This window comes from Protomyctophum bolini, assembly GCF_963924005.1.
Source record: "Protomyctophum bolini genome assembly, chromosome: 17".
NCBI lineage: Eukaryota > Metazoa > Chordata > Actinopteri > Myctophiformes > Myctophidae > Protomyctophum > Protomyctophum bolini.
This window is the reverse complement of record NC_137878.1, coordinates 36180975-36207130: the sequence shown is the minus strand read 5'-3', so window position 1 is coordinate 36207130 and position 26156 is coordinate 36180975. Positions and strand designations below refer to the sequence as shown.

The 26156-nt window shown below is 44.5% G+C and overlaps 1 protein-coding gene across 1 annotated transcript in view; it reads right to left on the bottom strand.

Moving 5' to 3' along the window:
- Positions 1-1309: 1309 nt before the first annotated feature.
- The window catches only part of LOC308331911 (zinc finger protein 385D-like), a 58726-nt gene continuing 33879 nt past the window's right edge, over positions 1310-26156 (bottom strand). Inside the window, exons 4-8 of the mRNA XM_080787452.1 lie at positions 25350-25563; positions 14156-14425; positions 12860-13050; positions 7840-7944; positions 1310-2772 (exon numbers count right to left, since the gene is read on the bottom strand). Coding sequence (XP_080643578.1) covers positions 2515-2772; positions 7840-7944; positions 12860-13050; positions 14156-14425; positions 25350-25563 — 1038 coding nt within the window. The 3' untranslated portion in view covers positions 1310-2514. The remainder of the gene's footprint in view (positions 2773-7839; positions 7945-12859; positions 13051-14155; positions 14426-25349; positions 25564-26156) is intronic.

Here is a 26156-nt window from a genome sequence, read left to right as displayed (position 1 = left end):
TGTACAGTTGCAATTTAAGATTATAGAGGGTTTAAAAGATGCCCCGACACTGTATCGGTATCGGAAATGTATCGGCCCTTATTTGGTCATATCGGTATCTGCAAATATGCCAGTCTAACCACACCTCCGACACAGGGGTAAGAGATTGACACTATAGCAGGTACATAAAATGTTGGGGCATGTGGAGTTTGCTTTGGAGTTGCCCAAACTGCAAGACAGTGCACATTTGAATGAGGAGTCTGCTATAAACACAACACGAGATATATAGCTAGATAGCTATAAACACTATTCTCTTTTTGTATTATTATAAATTAGAAATTATTCTCTGGTATCGTTATTCGGTATCGGCTAACACAGAAATGGTGGTATCGGGATCGGATCGGAAACGAAAAAAGTGTAACGGGACATCCCTAGTTTAAACTATGGTAGGGTAAGTGATATCTTTTGGTTAAAAGTACAAACAGGTCGGGGCGCCCGCTGGCCTAGTGGTCCAGGTGCAGGCCAAATATAGGCTTTGGCCTGACAGCGCGTCGCGCGTTCGAGTCCTGCTCATGACGATCCTTGCTGCATGTCTGTCTCTCCCCTTCTCTCTCTCTCTCCCTCTTTCCTGTCTATCTTCACTTGTCACTATCAATAAAGGCAAAAAGCCAAAAACAAATCTTTAAAAAAAGAAGTTCAAACTGGTTCAAAGGTTAAAGCACTGTATTCTGATTGAGTGTGTGTGTGTTCAGAAATAGGAGTCTCCCTGTCTCTCCAGCTCTTTAGTAAACAGAAAATACATTTTCAGCCAATCAGGAGAGAGTACTCATGTATCACTTTAAGGGCTCTATTTTCGTTGGAGCATTCTAAATACACTATTGCAATGCATTGGGGAAGGGGTGTTCCCCCACTAAAGTTGGTATTTTGGTTACCTGTCGAATCCCTAAATCCCTAAAGCACCTCCGTTACCCGTTACATTATGCATAGGTGTGGTTTGGGCGTTACAATAATGAAACCAATCACCGTGCCACATATGTTATGATTTAGCTATTTATGAAAAATCGAAGAACGACTGACATAGAAACATAGCTTTTTCAGAAAACTGTCAGGATGTAGAAGACATTTTTAGATCCCTTATCATCCGTTGCCCGTTATGCCCAGTGCTATATTGCTTCATAGCCTTATACGGTCTATACGGTCATAGCCCATGGAAGAGTGATGCGTTGCTGCCTTGAAGTCTCACTTGTGCTGCACCCCCCCGTGCAAGTCACAACTCGCTCAGATCTCACTATCTTTTAAATTTCAAAGTACTACGTAAACTACGAAATTCGGGCTTTCATTTGGTATATATCGTGCATGTAGGATGTAGCAATTTAGGGGAAAGCGTGCCAACACGCCCATGACCACACCAGACCTCTAGGCGCAAATACCGGTGTCGGCATAATACTGTAGATAGCAGGTGATGCTGGACCAAAATACCATTAAGGGACAGAGCAAGCTCCTATACTTTTGGGCAGCGGCTGACTTGCGGATTCTGATTGTGTCTGCTCATTTCTGCATTCCCTCTGCATGTTCCCTCTCCTGACTGGATAAAATTAGTATTCCCCGACTTGAAAATGTTTGAATATATTAAAGATAATCAGGACTAAGTTTAACAAAACAAATTACCGCAAGGAAGGAAAGAAAATTATTTATTTTTTACCCCCATGGAACCCAAGGTAGGGTCGGGCTTTGGCAGAATTTGAGAACTCTAGTTTATTGAGCGTTAAATTGACATTCAGGGTCTTGCTGTGCAGTGCCAGTGATCCACGCCGTCCTTTCTGACAAGTCAAAGTGTTGACAGACGGGACGAGTCATCCCGTCTGACACGAAAACATTAACAAAAGGCAGGCGGCACGCTGTCGGAAGCGGACCCAAGCTCCCGGGAATGTAGACATGAACTCCCGGAAGCGCACCGGAGCGAGGGCGAGGCCGTAGCCGAGTGAGCGGCCGCGGCGAGAAGCGTCGATGCCTGCTTCTGCCGACTCAACGCCATTCAAGTGACGGTACGCATCGATAGGTTTGGAATCATAATTCACGTCGTCCTTGTTGACGTTACACGACTCGTGACACCTGTTCTCCCCGTGTCCCCTAGGGGTAGGTACCCTCACAAAAAAACATGCAGTAATCCTGGTCTCTATACTGCCTCCCCCTGGCCAGTCGGGGTGCCTGCTGGAGGGGAAAGGAACTGGTTGGAATAACGTGTTCCTTCCACTCGTTCCGTCCTACCGGGGAAACTTATCACCCTGTCAGGTGATAAGAAGCGGCCTGCTCACTCTTCACGCATTGAAGGATGCATGAGCTCAGTTCGGGGCTCTCCTCAGGTTGGCAGAGTTTAGGCAATTGGCACCGGCAGGAAAAATGTGTTACAGAAATCGTGGGATGAAATACAAAAAAAAAAAAAAGATGTTGCACGACTCGTCACCACGGTACGACCTCGGAGTGACAATGCGCTGTCCTCTCCTCTGATTGGACGGTTCGTAGGGCCCGTAGGGGTCAGTAGGGCGAGAACAGGACGGGCGCGTGGTGCGCCGTGCAGACGGGCGTGCTGGCGGGGGCGTGGTGGTGCAGCAGGGCCTGGGGGAGGGGCTGGGCGCGGAACAGGGCGGGGCCGGCGTTGGAGGCGGGCCGCAGGTGGAAGGCGGACGTCAGGGACGACATGGCGGCGGCGACAGACAGGTGGCGCTGCAGCAGACAGGACGCCAGAGGCTGCTTGGTCAGGAGTTCCTGCTCCTTCCTCAGGGCCAGACCAACCTGATGGGCAGCACACACACACACACACACACGCACGCACGCACACAGAAACACACACACACAGACACACACACACACGCGTGCGCCAAAACACACACAGACCGACACACACACACACACACACACACACACACTAAAATGTATTTGTCGACTATAACTAACTATATATTCACAATTTTGTCAACAAATAAAAACTAGACCAAAATGTTAGGGAGGTTAGATATACCAACAGTCATTAGTCAGACAAACCCGTCATGCGGGATAAAAATCACCCGTACTGCAGGTTAAACATCACCTGTGGCTCCTGATATGCGTGGCGGGTTAAAACGATGGTGTCTGACTACCGGTAATGGTGTCTGACTGTTGGTAGCCGCTATGTCTAACTAAACACGACGCCATCAAGGCCTGCCAATATATATTCTGACGACACAATCAACTATAGACTAAAAGTAAAACATTTCAGATTACTTAAATATGACTAAAACTAAAATGACATTTGATTTGATCAAAACAAAATGTAGGAAGTCTGGCTCTAAGCATAATTTTAACATTACTCAAATACTAAACTCAAATGCACGCCAGGGTGTACTTTCTTGGCTTCTCTCTTGCAGTGGACCCTGGTTCTGCTGCTGTGTGTATTAAGAAGAACTTGAACAACATCCAGACTTCCACGTAGCGAGGCTGTGGAAGGCTGCCCGAGAAGGACAGTCCCTCGGGGAGTTCCTGACAGCGCAGGGAGGGAGTTGTCTGAATACAAGCATGTGCTGCTGGCTGCCGGCCTCCGCGTTAATAAGCAGCCCCTTTCTGAGAAACGCTGACCGCCTCTGTTTTCTGTTTTGTTTCCTTTGGGGCCTAAAAAACAAACTCCAAGGTCTCCTCTGCCAAGACTTCTATCTCACCACCCACAAGCGGCCGTGTTATGTTATGCGTACAGGTTTAGTCTGTGTCTGCCATGATGAGTACAGCTCCTCATCCGGCCAAAAAGCACTAGATCTCATGGGGCTTTAGTTTAGACTAGAGCAGTGGTTCCCAAACTTTTCGAGACACAAAAGAGAGTTTAGACGTTTGCCCAAATAATAATAGTAACAACACCAACACCAACACCAGAAGAAAAGGAGGAAAAAATGGACAAAATGGGCCCTTATGTAACTCCGAGAGTGTATACGAATGGAACCAAGTGGACCCTTACGGTTCCATTTGGTTCCATTTAAATACACTCTCAGAGTTAAATAAGCACAGAGTATTTTACAGTGTAGACTGGGGTCCCAGAGATTTGAAATGCTATCAGATGCATAAAATGCATATCAAATTGGGTGTCCTTGAAATGAAGAAGTGTGAGAATCACTGTTATAGAGCCACATCATAAAAATCATCTCTTTATATGTGGGTCCCTGGCATTTAACTTTTCAAGTGGTCCGCGGTATAAATGTGGGGGTCCTTGGCAGGAAAAGGTTTGAGAACCACTGTTTTAGAGGTTGCGTGCGGTGCCAGTTCAGCCTGTCATGTCACTTTAGCTGCGCTGGTTGGTCTGATGGGAGTGTGATTTGTTTATTTAATGGTGAGGCCTGCCAGCAGCAACTGTCATATTCTCTGCCAACTCCCTCCCTACACGGTTCAGGAAATCTCAACAAGACTAGATTGCTGTTTGCCAGGCAGATCCTCCTTGACAACAGTCATGTTTATCCATTCATTGAATTGAATTGTTGATCAAATGCAATTTCCTTGTTTTCTTCGTGAATAAGTAACCTGGGCATGCCCCAGTTCAGCGTGCTGTTGGGATTATGAGTGAATCTGTTGGTGAACTGTCATGGGCATTAATGTCTTTTTGGGGAAACTGACTCACTCTATTCTGAGAACTGCCCTTTTTTCTTTTTTTCTGGGGGACTTTTGCACTGAACAGCCCGTAACAAATGTAGTGTTCAAAACATCTGAGTAGTATTTATTTCATTGTATTGCCCAAGACTTATTGCTAAATAAAATACATAAATAAATAAAACGAAATCCTTCCTTTCACATCTTAAGAATGAAAATGAAAGAAGGTGCGTTCTTTCATATTGTGGGGAAACTCGAACTAAGATATGATGACTATCCAAGTATGCAGTCAGACCTTGGATATTAAGTTCTCATGTTTTTGGCTTGTTGTTCTTGACCACAATGATGCAATACAATAAAATGCACCTTAGGTATGTTATTTAAAACAGATGCTATAGGTTCATTTGTTTACCTATAGATTATTATTTTGACAGCATATTGTAGAACAGTGGTTCCCAAACTTGTTCATGTCAAGGACCCCCAAATTGACACTAATTAGCCCGCGGACCCCCATTTGAAGAGATATGCCAGGGACCCCCATAAGAGAAGACTTTTACAGCTCTAGCAGTGATTCTCAACCCGTTTTAATTTCAAGGACCCCCAGTTTGACATGCATTACTCTACGGATCCCCATTTAATGGCATTTCTATCTCTGGGACCCCCAATTTATATTGTAAAATCAATGTTAATTTAACTCGCGAGAGTGTACAAATGAAACCAAATCCATTTGTACACTCTCTCAGAGTTACAGACACATAAGGGTCCATTTGGTTACAAACTATCATTTAGCTGGGGGGGGGGCCCCGGAACTCCCTCCTGGACCCCTGGGGGTCCCCGGAGCCCACTTTGAGAACCACTGTTTTAGAACGATGCCATACTGTAGGTTCCTGGCTACCCGCCAGGCTGCGATCCTAGTTACGTTTCCTGAGGCACTACAACTACACTGTCTCTGCATTTGATGTACAGTATGTTGTTTACCTAAGTCTCTCTGGACAACAGCTAAGTCTCCTATGTAAATGCCCACATTGTAAATTGTATGGTGTTGAAAATGAAGATGTCACTATCGCACACAGGCCTTATTATAGTAACCATCTGCTGATCCAGCCAACAAGTTTGAGTAAGTACTGTACTTTCGAAACAATGTTACAAAGTGCCGTACAAATTTTTGGACACAAATCAAAGTTAAAAAGAAATTAACATAATAGTGTAAGGAAACAACATGGGAAAAATGTTTACGAAACAAATATGTTTTAACCCGCTCTTAAAACTGTCAATTGACTCAGCATTTTTTAAAGCCAAAAGGTATGGCGTTCCACATTGCACCACTGCAAAGGCGCGGTCGGTCACCCTTTGTTTTGAGCTTGGTTGCAGGTATTTCTAGAAGACCTTCAGAGCGTCAGAGGACCTGAAAGGTTTCCCATTGGTCTTAGGGGGCGGTAGGTCAATAATATGAAGACCTGAAAGGTCTCCCATTGGTCTTAGGGGGCAGTAGGTCAATAATATGAAGCAGAGCTAGTGTAGGCCGAGGCATTCTCTGTCGCAAAACCCTGCGTGTCGACTGAACTCTGAGTGAGTGTGTTAAAAATGGACCCTTATGGATCCATTTACTCTCAGAGTTTGCTGCGCAGATTGCCGCACGGGAAGGATGCCCCAAACTATAAACACTGTACCCTAGTAGTATTAGGCCTCACTCAGACCTTCGCATCTAGCATACAACATTGTTGGATGCTAGATGTAAACAAAGGGTAAGTGTCAAGGCCGCCCCAATGCATTTCCAATGGAAGTCACATGGTTTGACACAACGTTTTTGTTGTGCGGCTTTCGGCTGTGTTTCGACTGCCCCCCCTCCCCCTCATACAACAAAAATGTTGTGTCAAACCATGTGACTCCCATTGGAAATTAATTGCGAGCTTGCACAGGTAAACAAGTCTCATGCATCAGCTATACATCAATCTGTTGCAGGGCTGGACTGGCCACAGGGCATACAGGGCATTTTCGCGGTGGGCAACGACCGTTTTTTTTGACAGGCAGGCAGGCCAATAGGTGGCAGGCCACCAGGAAAGGTCCAGGCGTGCTGCCATTCTGCCAGTGCCATCATGATAATTTCACTGTACCTGTATCAGTGAGTTACAAATAAACCCTCTACAAAGGGTTGTGTAGTTTGTATCATTTAGGCCTACTGTATGTTGTTCTGTAAAAGTGGTGGTATTAGGGCTTGTTTGTTTGTGTGTGTGTGTGTGTGTGTGTGTGTGTGTGCCGTGACGGAGCGGGCGGTAGAGTTTCTGCTATCTGCGCGCTGGCTGTGGTGGGCCGGTCTGGGCCAAATTCACCCGGGCTGAATTTTTGTCCCAGTCCAGCCCTGATCTGTTGTGACCGTGTGAGTGAAGCCAGGGTTTCTGGTTCTACCATACTGGGAAGTTAATTGAATCCACCTGGTGTCCTTGTCTAACTCGTGTTGTTCAGCGACCCGGGGTGCCATGTGGGTGCAATTAGCTTCCAGATGGGAGAGAGAAGCAGCCGCACCGGGTGGCCCAGCCTGGGCACCAGCGGGCAAATACACTCATTCTTTTTTAATCGTCGAGTCGCACCTGATGTATTTTGTTATTACCGGTAAATGTGCTTGAGTTTGATTCATTGAGAAATTTATATACTTGGCTGCACGGTGGTGTCGTGCACCAGCCAATGGACTGTTTTGGTGCCCGGCGCCAATATAAATCAGTCATTAACCCATTCTGACCTGAGATCAGATTCATACGAGGTTTCCACTGGACACACACTGGTCTGATGAACCCATTCTGACCTGAGATCAGATTCTAAAAATGTCAGTCGTTCTTCGATTTTTCAAAAATAGCAGACCTACAAGCTCGTAGCGCGCCACTCGGTGGCGCGCTATGAGCTTGTAGATCTGCTATTTTTCAATAGCTAAAGCATAACATGATGCTAACACCAAAAGGGGTTCCCGTTCAGAATGGGTTAAATGGACGACGGTGGGCCTTTTTATGACTCATCACAGCCCGCGTTCCGCCCTGCGTCTCCCTCACAAGAACCCCCTGCAAGCGAAGGCCGGAAGTGGAGGATAATTTCCTGGGCCTTCCTGTTTTGACGATGCCAGGCTAAGATATAGGATGCCCAGAGGACAGCTCAGGATTGCTCCGTGTGTGTGTGTGTGTGTGTGTGTGTGTGCATGTGCGTGTGTGTACAGTACTGTATATAAATGTGAGAGAGCAGGAAAGCCAACCACGGCACGGCACTCACCGCCTGCAGGCTCTGGAGGCGCTGAGGGGGCGTGGCGTACGGACTGAACTTGGGCTTGGCTGGTTTGCCCGCCGCTCTGTCCTTGTGTCTCCTGCTGCTGATGTGCTGGGGGGGGAGGGGGGGGGGGGGGGGGGGGGGGGGGAGAGATTACATTAGTTTCTCTTGACTACAAAATGTTAAGAATGTCATTCTTAAGATAGAATGTTGTTTAGACCAATGCCTAGGTTTGATATTTGCCATTCATGTGTCACTATTAATTAATGTTCGTTCCTGCACTTAAAAGTTGTGAGTTGCTCTAGGATAGAGGGTCTGCTAAATAACTAAATTATAATTAGACAGACAGGCTACCAAAGAGAGAGAGAGAGAGAGAGAGAGAGAGAGAGAGAGAGAGAGAGAGACAATACAATACAGCCACATCTCTTAACCCATTCTGAACGGGAACCCATTTTGGTGTTAGCATCATGTTATGCTTTAGCTATTGAAAAATAGCAGATCTACAAGCTCATAGCGCGCCACCGAGTGGCGCGCTATGAGCTTGTAGGTCTGCTATTTTTTTTAAATCGAAGAACGACTGACAATTTTTAAAATCTGATCTCAGGTCAGAATGGGTTCATCAGACCAGTGCGTGTGTCCAGTGGAAACCTCGTATGAATCTGATCTCAGGTCAGAATGGGTTAATAAAGCGGTTGAGGGACCTTAATGTCCATCCTCTTATTATTAGGTGGTACTATATTCATTTTTAACTAAACGTACACAATGAATGGCACTATGTCAGAGCACAGAACCCTGAGTCCTGGAGCACCTCAGGGCTGCGTCAGCTCACCTGTCCTTTTAACTCTGTATACAAATGAGTGTAGAAGTGGCAACCCGAACAATTACATCATTACATTATCGGATGATACTGCCATCTTACTGTTGTAGCCCTTCTGGATAAGGATAGGGATTTAGCCGACTACTTTTTAGAGGTACAGAACTTTGTAAAGTGGTGTGACGACAACCACCTTATTCTGAACGTTAAGAAGACACAGGAGATGGTGTTTGACCCCAAGAGTATTGGTGACCACAGGCCTGCGGTCAGACAGGCAGATAGATTGATTTGATACACAATACACAGAGTATCGTAAGCGGTGTTGAGTGTTCAGCTGTGTTTGCTTCGAAAAGTGCCAATGAGCGCATGAAGGAATTACAGGGATACCAGTAACCAGTGACACAACGCTACTGCTGCTCATTGCGTCGCCATGTGAACGGTGGAATATTCATAAGAAGAAGAGGTGGCTTTCCATTTCCAAGTGTGTTTTGGAGGGCAGATGGCTTTACGGATAGCAACACACAGAGATCGGCAGTGAAACACTGAATATGCATGAACACCTGGGCGAAAGTTAACAGCAGTGAAGTAAGTACGATACACAGTCCTGATCACAGAACACCACGGCGGAGCTTGTTTTGTTATACGTCACAACCAGGGGGGCAGTCAGACAGATATTTTGTGAAGCCACTAAGGAAATGAAAGTTCATATAATGGCCTGTTGTGGCGCTGTCATTGGGCTCAAAAAAACCCATAGCCCCATAGAAGTCCATGTATTTTGGCCCAACTTCACCTAGACTGTATTACCTTAATAAACATGGTCATGAATACTTTTTGCTTCCAGTCACTAGTTTAAAGTCTCATTTCTAATGTCATAATATTCTTTTTGGAAAATTATGGTCCCATTTATAAAAAAAATGACCATAAAAGTTGCGCATGTTCTGAGGGGCGTGGCTACCGTTACAGTCTATGAACGGGATCCCCCACCCACTCGAGTCAAAATATAAACCAACAAAGAAGAAGGGGGGAAGTCCCGCCTCGTTGTGTGGGCCAGCCAATGGGCCAGCTGGGCCCAAACGGATCTAGAAAGATGGCGACTTCCAGTGCAAGGACTGACAGGCTTCATTTTATGTTCATGTTAGACCCGCGGAACACTTTGTCCATATTTTTTACAGTCTATGGTCACAACACAGAGACGTGTAGACAGGGGGAGCCGGGATTCGAACCGCCGACCCACGGATCAATGGACGACCTGTTGCTCTACCTCCTGAGCCACAGCCGCCCCCAAAAAAAAAAAAAAGTTAAAATATTAAATCTTTTTACCGTTCCGTGCCGTCTAGCAGCAGGTTTTGCCGTTTGCTGTCTAACACTTGCCCGGTTCCATGTGAACGATGCAGCATACCACTTTCTCATTATACATTTTTAAAGATATATTTTTAACCCATTCTGACCGGGAACCCGTTTTGGTGTTAGCATCATGTTATGCTTTAGCTATTGAAAAATAGCAGATCTACAAGCTCATAGCGCGCCACCGAGTGGCGCGCTACGAGCTTGTAGGTCTGCTATTTTTGAAAAATCGAAGAACGACTGACATTTTTTAGAATCTGATCTCAGGTCAGAATGGGTTAATCAGACCAGTGTGTGTCCAGTGGGAAACCTCGTATGAATCTGATCTCAGGTCAGAATGGGTTAAAGATATAGTGTTACACACAGAAGCTGTGAAACATGTTACGGTGTTACGGTAAGGTCCTTTTAGCTCTTGCTGTGGAACAGAGCCATAATAACAGGTAATGGAGACACTTTGGGACACGATGGGACGACGTGTAGACGGTGTTTCTCAGCCGGGGTCGTTGTGACACAGCTGTGGGAAATGAGACATTTCCACACGCAAACAAGGTCAAGGCACCCTGTGATTACCCAGCGGGGGTGGAAAGAGTACAAGAACAGATTCACATTTAGTAGAAAAATGTTGCATATTACAGGAATTATAACCACTTAAGACTCACAACAGCTTGTAGATGTGGTATTTTGGGGGAAATGTTTTGACTATAATTGACTAAAAATGTATTTTCTGAGTGAAACGAAAAATCAGGCTAGCCTGACAGAAAAAGATGCAAGTTTGGTTCGTGAGCACGACGACATTTTCTGCGTGTCACTCGCCGTCTCCCTCTCCCTACTTCCTGTCACTCCTCAACTGTATACCGTTCAAATAATGGCAGAAAAGCCCCCCAAATAAAGCAGACAAACTTAAAAAAAAAATAGTTCATGGCCCACAGTTCAATCGATTTAGTTTTAGAACACTTATAACATTTATTATTAAATAATGGCGAGACAAAGTAAAACAATGCCACAGCTGCCAGCGCGTTTCGGATCAAAGCCACGGCCCACCATGCAGTGGACCTGCGCGCTGCAGAACCAAACAGATCTCAACGTTTTGTTCTGACGCTGATGGAGGCTTTTTCTACGGGAAACATTTGTTTCTACTGAACAGTGTGCCTTTGATCTCTTTTTAAGTTCGACCTGCTCTACCTGCTTATATCGCTGCTGTCGGGCAGAATTAACCTCCTATAACGCCATATTGGAACTTTTCGTGTTTCTGTTTCCCCGTGAATTAACGCCCCACTTGATCACACAAAACATCAAAAGGAGCAGATCCACTTGAAGTGGGGCGTTTTGGACAGGTTTCCAACCCAACAGAGACGATATATACTCTCTACAGAGGAACACGGGATATGTTTGCTATGCGACGATAAACCTCTCCAAAGAACACCCGTCTCCAGCTGTGTGTAATTATAAGGAATGCGAACGCTCCTATCTCGCTTATGTGTAAGCAAGATTGCTTGTCTTGAAAACTACTCCAGTAAAACGTGTCTCCTTTTGAAGACTATAGGAATTTCCGTATGAATACCAATCATTCTCCAGTGATTTTCTTTAATTTCGACTTAAGATTGACTTTGGGGGGGAAGGTGTTTTTTATTAATATATTTTTTTATCCCACGATTTTGTAACCCATTTTTCACCCCTGTGTCAATCATCTAATGTGATCCTGGGCTCTACACACCCTCCGCCAACCTGGGGAGAGCAACGGACTTAACTCATGCTTCCTTCATGCTTGAGTGTCCAAGTTGCTCCTTTACACCTGACAGGGGGGAGTTTCCCTGGTTGGACGTAGCGCATGGAAGGAACACGTTATTCCAACCACTTTCCCCTCCATCAGGCGCCCCGGCTGGCCAGGGGGAGGCAGTTTAGAGACCAGGATTAACGCATGTTTTTGTGAGGGTACCTACCCTAGGGGAAGGTGGTTTTAAGCAAACTTAAACGGATCGTGAGTGTGATGTAAAAGCATATCTGGAGGCTACTCTGCAATTCTTACCTTTCAAAAGTTACCTTGGTACTAAATTTAACTTTAGTGAAAGCTACATGACCACATGAGTTACTTATTTTCCATTATTTTACAGAGATGGAATGAGAAATTTGGGTCCCAAGCCAACAAATATCTGGCTGATGGCTGATATCTAATCTAAGTCTTTATTTTTATTGTGTCAGAATTGGAATTCAGAACTCAACAGAATTGTACAGTTGACATACTTGACAGCTACTCTGTAGAGCGTGCTATTGCGTGCGCTTTCTGGGAAGAGTTCACTTAGGAATGTGAATCCATTGTCGTGCAATTTCCAACTTTCAGTGCTGCGTGCTCAACTCTTAATCCTAGTCTTTCAGTGTTTGGGTGGCCAAAATATATGAGCACGAGAAAAAAAACACTCCTTGGCCTAAATTCGGCCATAGCCACTTGCCCAAATGTGCTGACCTGACCATCACATTTGTGAGGGTCATAGCGTGTGGAAGGAACACGTTATTCCAACCAGTTCCTTTCCCCTCCATCAGGCGCCCCGGCTGGCCAGGGGGAGGCAGTATAGAGACCAGGATTACTGCAGGTTTTTTGTGAGGGAACAATGGGAGAACATGCAAACTCCAGACAGAAAGGCCCTTTCGCCAACCCCACCCAGGGTATGGGCACTGATGACGCAGAGGAGAGAACACGCCGCCCAACGTCCCAAGCAGGGAATTGAACCCAGGACCTTCTAGCTGTGAGGCGACAGCACTACCGACTACGCCACCGTGCGCAGTCTCAGAGTGGATGTGCGCGTCGCAGGTGTGCTTTACCTGCTTCAACTGCGTCTCAGAGTTGACGTGCGCGTCGCAGGTGTGGTTTACCTGCTTCAGCTGCGTCTCAGAGTTGACGTGCACGTCGCAGATCTCACAGTGGAACGTCTTGTTCTGCAGGCCGGTGTTGGACACCTCCGGTGGGGCGGCCGCCAACTTGGCCTTGACCCCCGACCCCCGGGGGAAGGACTTGATGGCTCCGTCGCCGCTGCGCGCCTCCAGCATGGTCTTGTGCTTGGTGCCTGAAATGAGACGGCGAGGGTCAAGGAGAGAGGGTCAAGGAGAGAGAGGGTCAAGGAGAGAGGGTCAAGGAGAGAGAGGCTCAAGGAGAGAGAGGGTCAAGGAGAGAGAGGGTCAAGGAGAGAGAGGGTCAAGGAGTACAAAACTCCTTGGGATTCCCAAACTCCTTCAGCTCAAGAGAGAGAAATCTTGGGTGACTCGATTCCGCGAACCCAAACGTACAAAAATAACACTGTGAATGAATCACTTCTTAAGCCCTATTTCAAGGGTGTAGCGAAAAATAGCCGCTCTGCAAGCTCACAACACATCCCGAGACATTGAGAGCTTGTATGTCTGATATTTTAGCTTTATTTGAAATGTAGAAATTCTGGATTTAGAAAATGTTTTCTTCTTGTATTGTTTTGGAGGTGTATAAAATCGTGAACCAGTTCCGCCATCCAACAATGAGTCTCAATAATACACTGGAGGGTGTGCTTTACCTTTCATTATATCAAATATTACTTCATTATCTTCCCTTATTTTTACAATACTGTGTTTTCTCTTAACCTTTTTTCAATACAGTAGCAATTTATGACTAAAAACGTTTTATTTTCTTTATTTTATCAATTTAAATTGTCACCAGTTCTAATCGATTTTTATCGATTGACGATAATAAATCGTTACATGTATGCCTACTAGACATATTGTAGTCACTTTATCTTTACATGTACAGCATATTGTACAGCATATTGAGGAGCCTTCGTCCTACTCCTCCTGCCCAACACTCCCTGCTGTGCGCCCCAGCCCGTAGGAGTACATGCAGTGACAAATATCACCCTCCCCGCCCGGCTTCACTCCCCCTGAACACGGTTCGCACAGACGTCCGACAAAAGCCGGATGCACCGCGGTAGATTCGAACCCACAACCTCCGTGGTGGTGGGCGGGGACTGTAGAGACCGAGCGCCTACCAAACTAGTTGTTCGTTAGCGTTGCTGCTGTTGCCGTTCATCGTTTTGTAAACTAGCAAAGTGCATTTCAAATTGGTGTTGTTGTTGTTGAGTTGATGTTGAACCGGTGTGAACCGCGCAGGTATGAGACCTGAATACTGAATATAGTGTACCGTCTCACCGCTGTTATGGGCCTGCAGCTGGGAGGCAGAGTTCACGGCCACCTTGCACAGCGAGCAGTACAGGAGACGTCTGGCCTTGTCCTCCTCTGACTCCGTCGTCGTCTCCGCCTCTGGCTCCTCCTCCGCTTCCCCGTCACGCTGCGTCTCCCTCTCCTCGGCTCCCCGGGGGCCGGGAGGCAGCGCGGGCTCGCCGGGGCCGTTCTGCGACGTGGTCTCGGCCGCCGGACACGCCGCCTCTGGTGCAGTAGGAGGCGCTGCTGCTGCTGCCTCTGTGTGAGTCACAAGCACACACAGCACGAACACAACGTTAATGCGAAAAGACAAGAGCGTGACATGAATGAGAGAGGGTGAATTTTATGGAAAGAGCAAGACATTGTGTGTGTGTGTGTGTGTGTGTGTGTGTGCCCGCATGTGCGACTGTGCGTGTGTAAAAGAATGTGTGTGCATGCCATGGCACGCACGCGTGTGCATCTGAGGAGGACAAAATAACAAGAGCCAAAGCTAGACAGTGCACTGGAGAAGAGAAAATTGGATTTCTTTTTCACCCACTTTAGGCGGATACGGTAACAGCTGCACCCCCCCTCCCCCCCCCAGGCCCCCCCATACCCACTCCATTCATCACTATGAGAGAGAGAGAACAAGAAAAGACAGAGAGAGAGAGAGAGAGATAGAGAGAGAGCGAGAGAGTGCAATTATTTTATGATCCCTGTCAAACTCTTCTAATCTGCCTAATAATCAGTGATTTCCCCGGGGCGTCTTGGTGCGCACTTTCCTCCAAGTGTTTAAACCAACAGCGCCGGTGCAGAGAAACAGAGGGAGGAGGCTTCGTCTCCGCTATCGGCTGTCAAGATTGGAAGGAAGTGAAGGAGTGCCTGCTCCCCGTGGAGGAGCGGGAGCGAGCGCTGATTTAAGGGCCTCGCTGAGTGATAACAATGTTTATCTCTGCCGCGTCGAGAGACGTTTGTTAGCCAGCGCTCCTTCCCCTGCTCTTAGGGGGGGCGATAAGGCCCCCGTGGTGGAAAGAAAAAGAAAAGTCATCTTCAGAGGGACAGGCCTCGCTTGCTCTCTCAACTGACTTGCACGACGATGTGGCTTTACTCTCTATCTCCTTTTCCATCTCTGCTTCTAGAAAGAAATCTCTCATTATTAGTCATTAGCCAAGCCGAGCTGTCTACTTGTCCATACGTCTGTGTGGCGTGTACACCTGCCGCAAAATCTGTCTTGGACTAATCTAATATACGGCAACCTTCCCCGTGTTTCTTCACTAGTCCGATCCGGAAGACACACAGTTTGCCGGCCACTGCTACAGAGCTGACAATGAGGTTATATCTTCCCTTCTTCTCTGGAGTCCTGCCTCAGAGCAGACCAGAGGTAGAAAACTGTCGTTCCCTGATGTCAGTCTGGCGTGATATTGTGAAATCCACGACCGCGGTCTAAAAATGATGAATGACAGTACTGCGTGTATGTCAGTCTGTCTACAAAGTTGTCCACCAGAGGGTGCTAGAATGTCCAAACAATGTGGACAAACATTGGATGGAAAACATAGATAGAACTACAGTTGAAGGTTGGTGGCCAACTGGCCATATTGTTGTGTCCTCATATTACGTTTCAAGTTTCAAGTATATTTGAAAAACATCATCGCATAACAATATGAATTATGAATTATGATTAAGAAGACCTAAACTAGATGTTCAGTTGTAGCCGGGTCCGTCCTCGTGAAAAGGATTTAGTCAAAACTCACACAATGACAGTGTGATATCGGGCGGGAGTGGCTCAGAAGGAGGTCTTGGAATACAAAGATTCCAGGTTCGATTCCAATTTGTGTGTGTGTGTGTGTGTGTGTGTGTGTGTGTGTGTGTGTGTGTGTGTGTGTGTGTGTGCTCGCAAGCTACAGCATAACAGCTGTTTAGCTCATTTAAAACTCATGTACTGTAGCTTAAATGCACTAGGTTGGCTTGAAATAGAAGCATTTGCATAATTGTTCACAGAATTGCTACTGGTGTTGGAAAGGGGTCTTGACAGTTGAAATGAAAGAAAACCTCTGCCAATTGTGGGGTTTATTATAATCTAAGGGTGGATGTGCAACCAGCAACTACAGCCCACTTTGTAGACGCACAGAGACAAATACAAATAAATATATTACTATTATTGTGTACAGTATATATTTATAGAGTTTATAAATGTTATGCCCCCATATGTCGAATCAACTAGATATTCAGTTTACCTCATTCATAATCATAAGCTAAGGCCTAATGATACAATCACCATCTAACGAGAACATAATTAGCAGGACTATTTGTCCAGTGTGGGCTGGTTCAAACCACTTTGCTCTGAATCAGTGCTGATTTGTACAGCAATTTAGTTTTGTAGTTTATTCAATGTTTCTTTGTTTAATCTGACCAGAAAGCACATAAAAAGCTAAAAATGGATGAAACAATTACATTACCGGATGGCCCGCCCAGACTACCGGCAGAGTAGTTCTGGAGCAGCGGATTGTGTGTCCCTGGTTTTTAGTGATTTACGATTTAGGCATTTAGCAGACGCTCTCTTAACCCATTCTGACCGGGCACCCATTTTGGTGTTAGCATCATGTTATGCTTTACCTATTGAAAAATAGCAGATCTACAAGCTCATATCGCGCCACCGAGTGGCGCGATACGAGCTTGTAGGTCTGCTATTTTTGAAAAATTCGAAGAACGACTGACATTTTTAGAATCTGATCTCAGGTCAGAATGGGTTCATCAGACCAGTGTGTGTCCAGTGGAAACCTCGTATGAATCTGATCTCAGGTCAGAATGGGTTAATCCAGAGCGATTTACATTAAGCAATAACAAAAAGCATGGCATACATCACATATATAAAAAGTAGTTCCTAATGGGATTGAATGATGGAGGGTAGCTACTGGGACGTAAGTCGGGACTTGATCACCCCGGCTGGGTCACCCGAGTGAGGGGTATGACGTTACGAGACCCTAAACCCCGAGGACCTTGGCATACATCACTGAGGATACGGATAGGGTTTTATTTCTTCTGTGTACTGCTGTAACGTTTTATTGCCGTTGTTTTACTCCAGTTAAAGTGCCTCTAAACTGATGCATTGCCTTTTTATATTCAATTGGAAAGCACTTATTTGTAACTCTGTTTTGAAAAGCGCTTTATAAATAAAGTTTATTGTTATTATATTATTATTATACGTCCCAGGTGCATCCATGCGATGTTTATTTAGTACATTTCTGTATTTACTGTATCTGTGATAGGCTGATTATATGTTAGTCTTGTTCCCGTAAAACTCATTTGATAACGTGTACTTGTTCTGACCCCCAGACTTAAACCCTGGGGATAGAATTGGTTATCTATGTAAATGCAGATTCTTTTTTTGTCAGCCTTCTCTGCCAAAGGCATGTTGGTCAAAAAAACACTTTCCTTTTTCAATTTCATGCATCGCCTCCAAAGTCCAAACTGTTATATATCCAAAGAAGTCGTACCCTAATCCAGTAGACTAACAGAATACTAAAATATCCTTCAAACATCAGGGGAAAGCAATTCTGGAGAAAGGTAGTGCACTGCATAGTGAATATAAGTCTATATATCACTGGGACACACAGTAAACGAATAGAACCATTTGAAAGTCTAAAGGCTTAAAAAAAAAGGAGCTAACTTTCACCTGTCCCTGTGGGTCATGGTCTTAAATGACAAGTGAAAGTTTACGTCCTTAGGTCATATATTATCGTCGCTGTTGGGCAGAAACCTCATATCTCCACGTTCTGGCCTAAACGTGGCCTAAAGCGACATGTTGAGAGCTTGTTGATCTGATACTGTAGCTGTATGTTTTTATTTGAGTCCTGAAGAGCAATAGTTTTATGAGGTTTCCACCCGACAGAGACAATATAATAGTTTAGTCTACCAATACATTTAGCGTGTCATTGATGTGACCCTGATGAGGACGTCTATCCCGTCGAAAAGTTTGCATCGTGGCTATGAGCTGTGCAGCCTCCTAATAAAACAAAATACATTATGATTGCCATATATAACACAAATTAAAAACACCTTAAATATTGTATTTATTTTAGAAACAGTTTGTCTTTCACTCAATATGGACCGCTTCCGTTGCAAGTTGATGATGTCGTATGTCCATGCGTGGTTCAGCCCTACTGTATGTAATAATAATTAAAAAACGACTTAATACTTGATGAAGTATGATAAAAAAAGTGACAGATGAACAATTTCTAAAATAATTAAAATATTTAAGGTGTAAAGTTATAGAGGGCAACAGTCTAGCCATGCCAGGCAAATTATAATATATTACGCCATATAAGGTTTATCCTTGTAACAGTAATACTGTCCGGAGATATTGTTTTTACAATCAGCCACATAGTAGCATGCTTGGCAGAATGAAAAGGTAGATTTTCGATTTTTACAAGGGCGCGACTTGATCATTATCCCCTCAAGCAAAACGATTAAACATCAGTATAGCCTAATAGACACTTTAAAATGCATAGGTATGCAACTATGAAATATAGACTTATATCAGCCACACATTCATCGTTTTCCCATGGTTATGGTCACGTTTACCGGCACATTTCCATTATCCCCGCAGCTAGAGATTTACAGGTATTTCACATTTTCCTGGATCAGAAAACTTTCAAACTTCAAAACCTTGCAGTAACTGCATGAAATGCATAGGTATGCAACTATGAAATATAGACTATCAGCCACACATTCATCGTTTTTCCCATGGTCATGGTCACGTTTACCGGTGCATTTCCATTATCCCCCGCAGCTAGAGATTTACAGGTATTTCACATTTTCCTGGATCAGAAAACTTCAAACTTCAAAACATTGCAGTAACGGCATGGCTCATCAAGTCCTGGACAGAGCGCAGTGGAGCGTTAATGACAGACCGACCAACAGCTGCAGGGTGTTGGAACGTAAAGCTCCACTCGGTGTGATTTGTTCTCCCTCAGCGGTGTCAGTAGAAATGTTTAATTGATCCCCCTCGCTCGGGCCCGCTGTGATCAGCTGAGTTATGAAGTGATTGCTAAACTATTGTGATTAAGCCGTTTCTGTTATTCCACTACGCCACGCGGAACCGCTCTGAGAACCGTCAGGGATGAGACGCTATTATCGTTTATCGTGATAAAGAAAGAAAAACACAATAATCGTATCACAGAGAATTTAATTTAGTCTTCCGTCGTAGGACGAACCCTCTATACTTGATAAAACGGACCTGTATAGAATGCATTTGGTACTCTCTTATGTCACTGTACATAACAAATTGCAGATCTACAAGCTCACACTGTGTTGCATTGCAACATGTTGTGAGCCTGTAGATCGGCTACTTTTCGGCAAGCATTCACCCCAGAATAGGGATGTTGGGGGTTCAAGTGGTTAAACAAAAGTGTCACTTCAAGTTTTAAGCATATTTAGATTATCGCAATAATATCATTAATCACAATTATTTTTGCCGCAATAATCGTGACATGTAATTTTCATATCATCCCATCCCTTCAGTTTATGTTGCACTACTGTGGTTCTGAAAACTATTTAATTTCAAGGATAAACATAACTCTGAGATTGTACAAATGGAGCCGAATGAACCCGTTGATATGATCTGATCGCCCAGGGCTGTGTACTTGTACAGTACGTGAATACACAATGTACTTGATATGTATTGTGCACTGCCTGAACTGTAAGCATACTTTATAGTTAGCTACTGGAGACATCTCTGACAGCTCACGGTCAGCTTGCTGCAGCTAGCGGTTATTATGTCTCAAGTGTGTTGTCACGTCATTAGGATCCAGCAGCTACAGTATACGTTCCTGTATGTGTGTAATAAACTTAGTGAACCCTTGGCGTGATACTGTCTCGTGTCCCGTTATTTGTTCTCCCCGGCACGTCGCCGTACCAAAGGAATAATTCAACTGGATTGTCACACACCACCCAGCCTGCACACACACCACCGGTCTGCCAGAACCAGACGAGGGTTCTGAAAAAGCGATGTTTTTGTCAGTGGTTCTTCGATTAAAAAAAAATAGCAGACCTACGAGCTCGTAGCGCGCTATGAGCTTGTAGATCTGTTATTTTTCAATAGCTAAAGCATAACATAACGCTAACACCAAAAGGGGTTTCCGCCCCAAAATGGGTTAATAACAGTACCACACCGTTTGGCTCTGTTTTGGTACAGAACAGTCCAAACCCAGTCACCACGCTCACATAACCACGGCCAGCCTAATGGACCCGGTAGCGCGGCAGGGACATTCCACGGTTTGACTGAACGCTTGATTCCGATTGGTCAATCACTGACTTCATCGGTGTGTTATTTTGGGATAAAGACAGAGTCTTTGAATAATGATCAAAGTCTCGGAGCACCTGGCTCATATCAATCTGTGCTGCTTGATTCTGGCTGTATCCAACACACAGTACCACGTAAACAATGTCACAATGTCATTTACAGCTAGTAGTAGAGTAGAGTTTATTTATTTTGGTCATTATAACAAATCAATACAGTGCCTGCTCTTTGTTTTGCAAAAGAAACAGACCAAAAAGGTGTAGGCTGAAGCCTAAGCTTATAGTGCCTACCCTTCTAACAGATACATGGCTTTCATAGGTAAAATAATACAACAAAGCAAACAAATGTTTCTGAAAATATATTGAAGCGAGTCTTGCAGTAACCTAATTTTTATTTTCCCCAACAAAGAATGTATAAATATACATATAATCTAAAAACACTTCCTTGCAATGGGAGCACCTGGCATACATTATTGGACCACATCCATTACCGTATAAGCAATGAAATCATTTAAAAATGAATCAAATCGTTTTGTTGTTATTTAGTAAGTAGCCGTGTAATAAGCAGGCCATTATTTAGAAATAAACTCCTTCACGCTTCACGTCAGGGTCTAATTATCCTGTCAGAGTTTATTTCTCAATAATTACTTGATTATAATTTATTATCCCTTTGCGTATTCAATGATTGGTTTTTAGGCCTCGTGAAGTGCATAGTCTGAATGCAGTGCTACTCAGAGGTGTAAAGTAACTAATTACATTTACTCAAGTACTGTGCTCAAGTAAAGTTTTGAGGCATAGAAAATAGCAGATCTACAAGTTCACAATGCGCCGCAATGCAACACAGTGCGAACATTTTGATGCAGATACTTTTACTTGCGTAAAACATTTGAGTACTCTCTCCACCACTGGTGCTACTGCCTGGCAGTTGAGGAGAGAAAACAGTACGTTTAGAACGTCAGTAAAGTTTATTAGAGCAGTGTTTCTATAAAAATGAGCATTTGCGCCTGTCGTAGACATGCGCAGAGCAAGTTCAGTCAGGGAACCTCAGTCAGCGCGCCGGCCGTTAATTGGGCCACCACAGCATCATCCACATTCAATCAGCCAATCACAGCTCACCCCATCTCTCATACCGGCTACTTGAACCAGAGGTCTGCATTCCTCTGCCTTCTTGTTTGCCCACTGCTGCTGTATCAGCGTGCTGCTGTCATACACTTGCGCTCATTCTGCTTGCTTATTGCTAATGCTTTATTGTATACTGTGCGCTGCTGTATACAAGTGCGTGCTCACCCACCTCCACCCCAGCTACCACCTGTCGTTTTGGATCTACTGTTTTAGGTACGGGGGGATTCAGAGTCCCTATGGTCGGGACTGATGCGCTTGACCCGTACCTAAAAAGCAGATCCAATACATCGCCAAACCATAATAAATATATTGCATTGATTATCTATATTCAATAAATATATATATTACATCCTTCTTGAGTTGTCTGACTGAACTTTTACATTTCAAGGTCTCCCCTCAACTCTTGACAGTATGCAAATGGCACCAAATGGACCTGTTGGCGTTCATTTGGTTCCATTTGTATACTGCCATAGTTACATACTGTAGTGACTCGACTGAGCTGTGGACATTGCTCTGTGCCCTTATGTCGCTTTTTATTTCTGTTTTTATTTCTGTTTTTGTGTTATGTCAAACGTGTGTATATGTGTTGCATACAAGGCTGCTGGGCCGCAAGACAAATTTCAGTGACAATAAAGTACTATATCATATCATACAGACTTGCATGGTACGGGTCAATTTACTGTAGATCCCCTGGCCTAAAAGAACCCACAGACTCCCTGGCTGGGATCTACTTTCTTTTAGAACCACTGTATTAGAGGTTATTCAGGTAAATGGCTCAGGTTCTGTAAATGAAAGCTGTGGAATCAGCACTCAGCAAAGCACCTCCGTTCCAATGGAACTATAGGATCTATAGGAAGTCGAGGCATATTTTACTCTTTAACAGACTAACTAGTAATGGTTAATTTGGTTATATTAAACTCGAAATAAATCTGCATAATGTCGCAGTTCAGCCTGCCACTGAGACGGAATGCCTAAAGTTTGAGCAGCAGGGATTTTGCCTGTTTTCATTGCACGCCAAAAGCGAAACACACAGAGAAAACCCCCAGACCACAGGAAATCTTTAACTTTAACGTTACATGCCCGAGACCTTTTGCTGCGGTAATGGTGTGTCTGCGAGTTGAGACTGATCTCTCTATTTCCCCTACGCTGTGCCTCTTGGATACCGGAGAACTCGCCAGTTTACCAAGTCACTGCGGCGAAAATCCTTCATCAATGTCTTCATCGTTATGCTAACAGGCTGTCTTCATCAGTGTACTATGTCAAACTCACAGATGTTATAGTTCGTCACATTGTTTTGTTTAATTAAATGGTCGGCTAGATAATGATAAAAAGGTGAGTATGTGAATACCAATGATAAGTAGACCTACGTACCATTTCAGGATATTGTTTACTAATGAATTACATTGTTTCGGTACTTTGGTGTTTAAACTTTTAGCATTCCTACTTTCTTTAGTGTTAACTTAACTCTAAACAACTATCCGCTCTCTCTCTCAATTCAATGCAATTTAAATTAAGTAAAACAAAAATGCACTAAATCGCGGCGAGTTGGTAAACTGCATGGCGAGTTCTCCGGATACCTGCCTCTTTAGGCCATGGATATTGTCACACGGTCAAGCCTAGTTTTAAGACTACTTTTGCCATTCCCAAAACCCAGGTTTGAGAAAAAGAAAAACAGTCAGTCAGCATGGCCTGCCGCCTTTCAGACAGAGCTGTGTAAATCTCATCCTACATTCATTATTGCCTTTCAGGTTTATGTGCGAGCTTCATTCACTTTAAAACACACCTGGGCTCATATTAACATCTACTTCTGTCGGTGTCTAATATAATGAGAGTAGTTCGCTCAAGGTCAGCTACGCACACCTCTATGTGGATTTTAATCATGTCATCTACCATCCTTCAATCTCTCTTTGTTATTGCTCACGGCAGAATTTATAATTATTTTCTTCTTTGCTTGACGCACGCACGCACGCAGGCACACACACACACACACACACACACACACACACACACACACACACACACACACACACACACACACACACACACACACACACACACACACACACACAAACACACACACAGACACAGACACAGACACACACACACACACACACACACACACACACACACACACACACACACACAGGGCTGTGTATGCAAACAATTAACACACCCACCCACACATCTGCCGATACACTTTGAGGCATTCACATAAGCTCACATACACCCCTTCTCCTTGACTTCCGCATACACGCACACACGCACAGACACACACACACACATGTGCGCACACGCAGTGCATGCCACTTCCTCAGTGCTGGCTGTGTGTTTTTGAAGTGAGGAGGCTGTTTGATAAGCGTCTTTAAACGTGCCCATGCTGTGGGAGAGCTCAGGTCTCACAGGCTGCTTATCATACATCAAAGACTGAAAGGCATGAAGGAGGAAATAAGTTATGTAGAGAATGATCAAAGCTGCCTCGCCTCCGTTCGTTTGAAGTCTGCACACACGCACGCACTCATGCAAGCATGTGCGTAGGCTCGCACGCACGCACACTAGGGGTGGGACAAATTCACTTACCTCTCAATTCGAAACGATCTCGATACCTAGGGAGTTGATTCGATTATAATACGACTCTTAACTAAATTGTGATTCTGCAATTCAACGATTGTTGCGATTCCATACCTCGATTCTTTTACCCAAGTTACTTTGTGTTTTCTTTAATACTAGAACATATTAGTATACAAATACTAAAATCAAACCATTCCTCACCACCTCCGACCTGACCTTATATCTCAGACCTACTGCCCCCATACATACCAGCCCGCAGTCTGAGATCCTCTAATAAAGCACTCCTAGCCCTAGCCCTACCAAAGGGGCCCCTGAATTCAACTGGTCGCATGGCCTTTTCCTTTAGGGCCCCCACCCTATATGGAATGCTCTGCGTCTGGAAATCAGGCTCGCTGAGTCGGTTCCACATTTTAAATCTCTACTTAACTCATTTTTATAGACTAGCTTTTAATCCTAATTTCTCCTGATTGTGTTCTATTGATCGTTTACTCTGCCTTAGCTTCCTGTTTTTACTACTCTGTACGGAATTGATTGCCTGTATTAATATTGTTTGCTTTGCTTTTCTTTATTCTTTTCTGCTTTGTGTGCTGTTTCCTTTTGTAAAGCACTTTGTAACGTTGTTTTGAAGGTGCTATAGAAATAAAGCTTTATTATTATTATTATAAAGACATACACGCCTAGGCCTGTCACAATTAATTATTACGTAATCACCTGAAACAATTATTTGAGAAGATTGCAATTCTTTTTCATAATAGTTTCCATGTTGAAACAGTTTCATACTGTACACTTTCGCTCTTATCATCATACATCATCACATTCCGGCCAATCACAATTGGCGTCCTCACTTTCTATCCCTCAAGTCCAATCAGGCTAATCACTTGTGGCGTCCTCAATTTTCTGGCGTCACTATTTACCCTCAATACCAGAGTAATCTAGTAAGAGAGTGGCGGCACGCTTTGTTCTCGCCGCAAAGCGGGGTGCCTGTGGGCTATAGTTCCAAACATTGGATCTATCCCATTGAGATAGAATGAGCACTTCCGCATTCCACTGTTACAATGTCAACGCTAGTGTCGTGACTCTGCTCAATACATACATGGCTCAGCCAATCAAATCATTGCTATGGGGTGCTCAGCCAATCATATCATCGCTATAGGGTACACACAAACAGGAAAAAGCTGAACATCTCAAAAAATGACAATGAAGATGACGACCCTACCTACAGCCGCCGGGGTGGTGTTTGAGGTGACGGAGGCTGGCGGAGCGGGTGGAGAGAGCAGGAGGGGGAGGGGGAGAGGGAGAGGGAGAGGGAGAGGGAGGGGGAGGGGGAGGGGGAGGGGGGGTGATGGCGTTTCCGGGCTGTCCAGCGGCGTGTCCATGGCTTTGATCCTCTTGGCGTGTTTGGTGCCGCCGTAGTGCGACGACGCTTGCACCTGCACACGCAACACACACGCACGCCACGCACGCATGCACAAATACGCACACATGCACGCACACACACACACACACATACACACATACACACAAACGCCAGTGTTAATGTCGTCTATATGCCGAAAGATGTTTGTCGAATACCTTTTTAACGGTTGAAAACGAAATAAAAACTGCTACACTTACTATGACTAAAATTATGAGACTAAATATATTGAAAATTTCGTGTAAAAAAAAGGCTAAAATGTTAGGGAGGGACTATAGTGTAGAAAAGATCCTGCAGAACTTAAAGACAAGTCATTTCATGCTTGGTTGTCCTCTGAAAATAGCAGATCTACAGGCTTGAAATCAGTCAGTCATTACGTCTGAAGGCCCGCCAAAATATTTTTTTGTCGACAAAATCTTATATTTAGTGGACTAAAACGATACAATATGAGAATATGACTAAATGAAACGTTATGACTAAACTAAATAAAAATGTGTTGTCAAAATGAACACTGGCGCGCACACGCCCAGCTCCACATCGTACATGCAACACAAAGATCCTCACATGATGTTCGCTCGCACGACAAATCAAGCCAAACCCCCGTTCAGT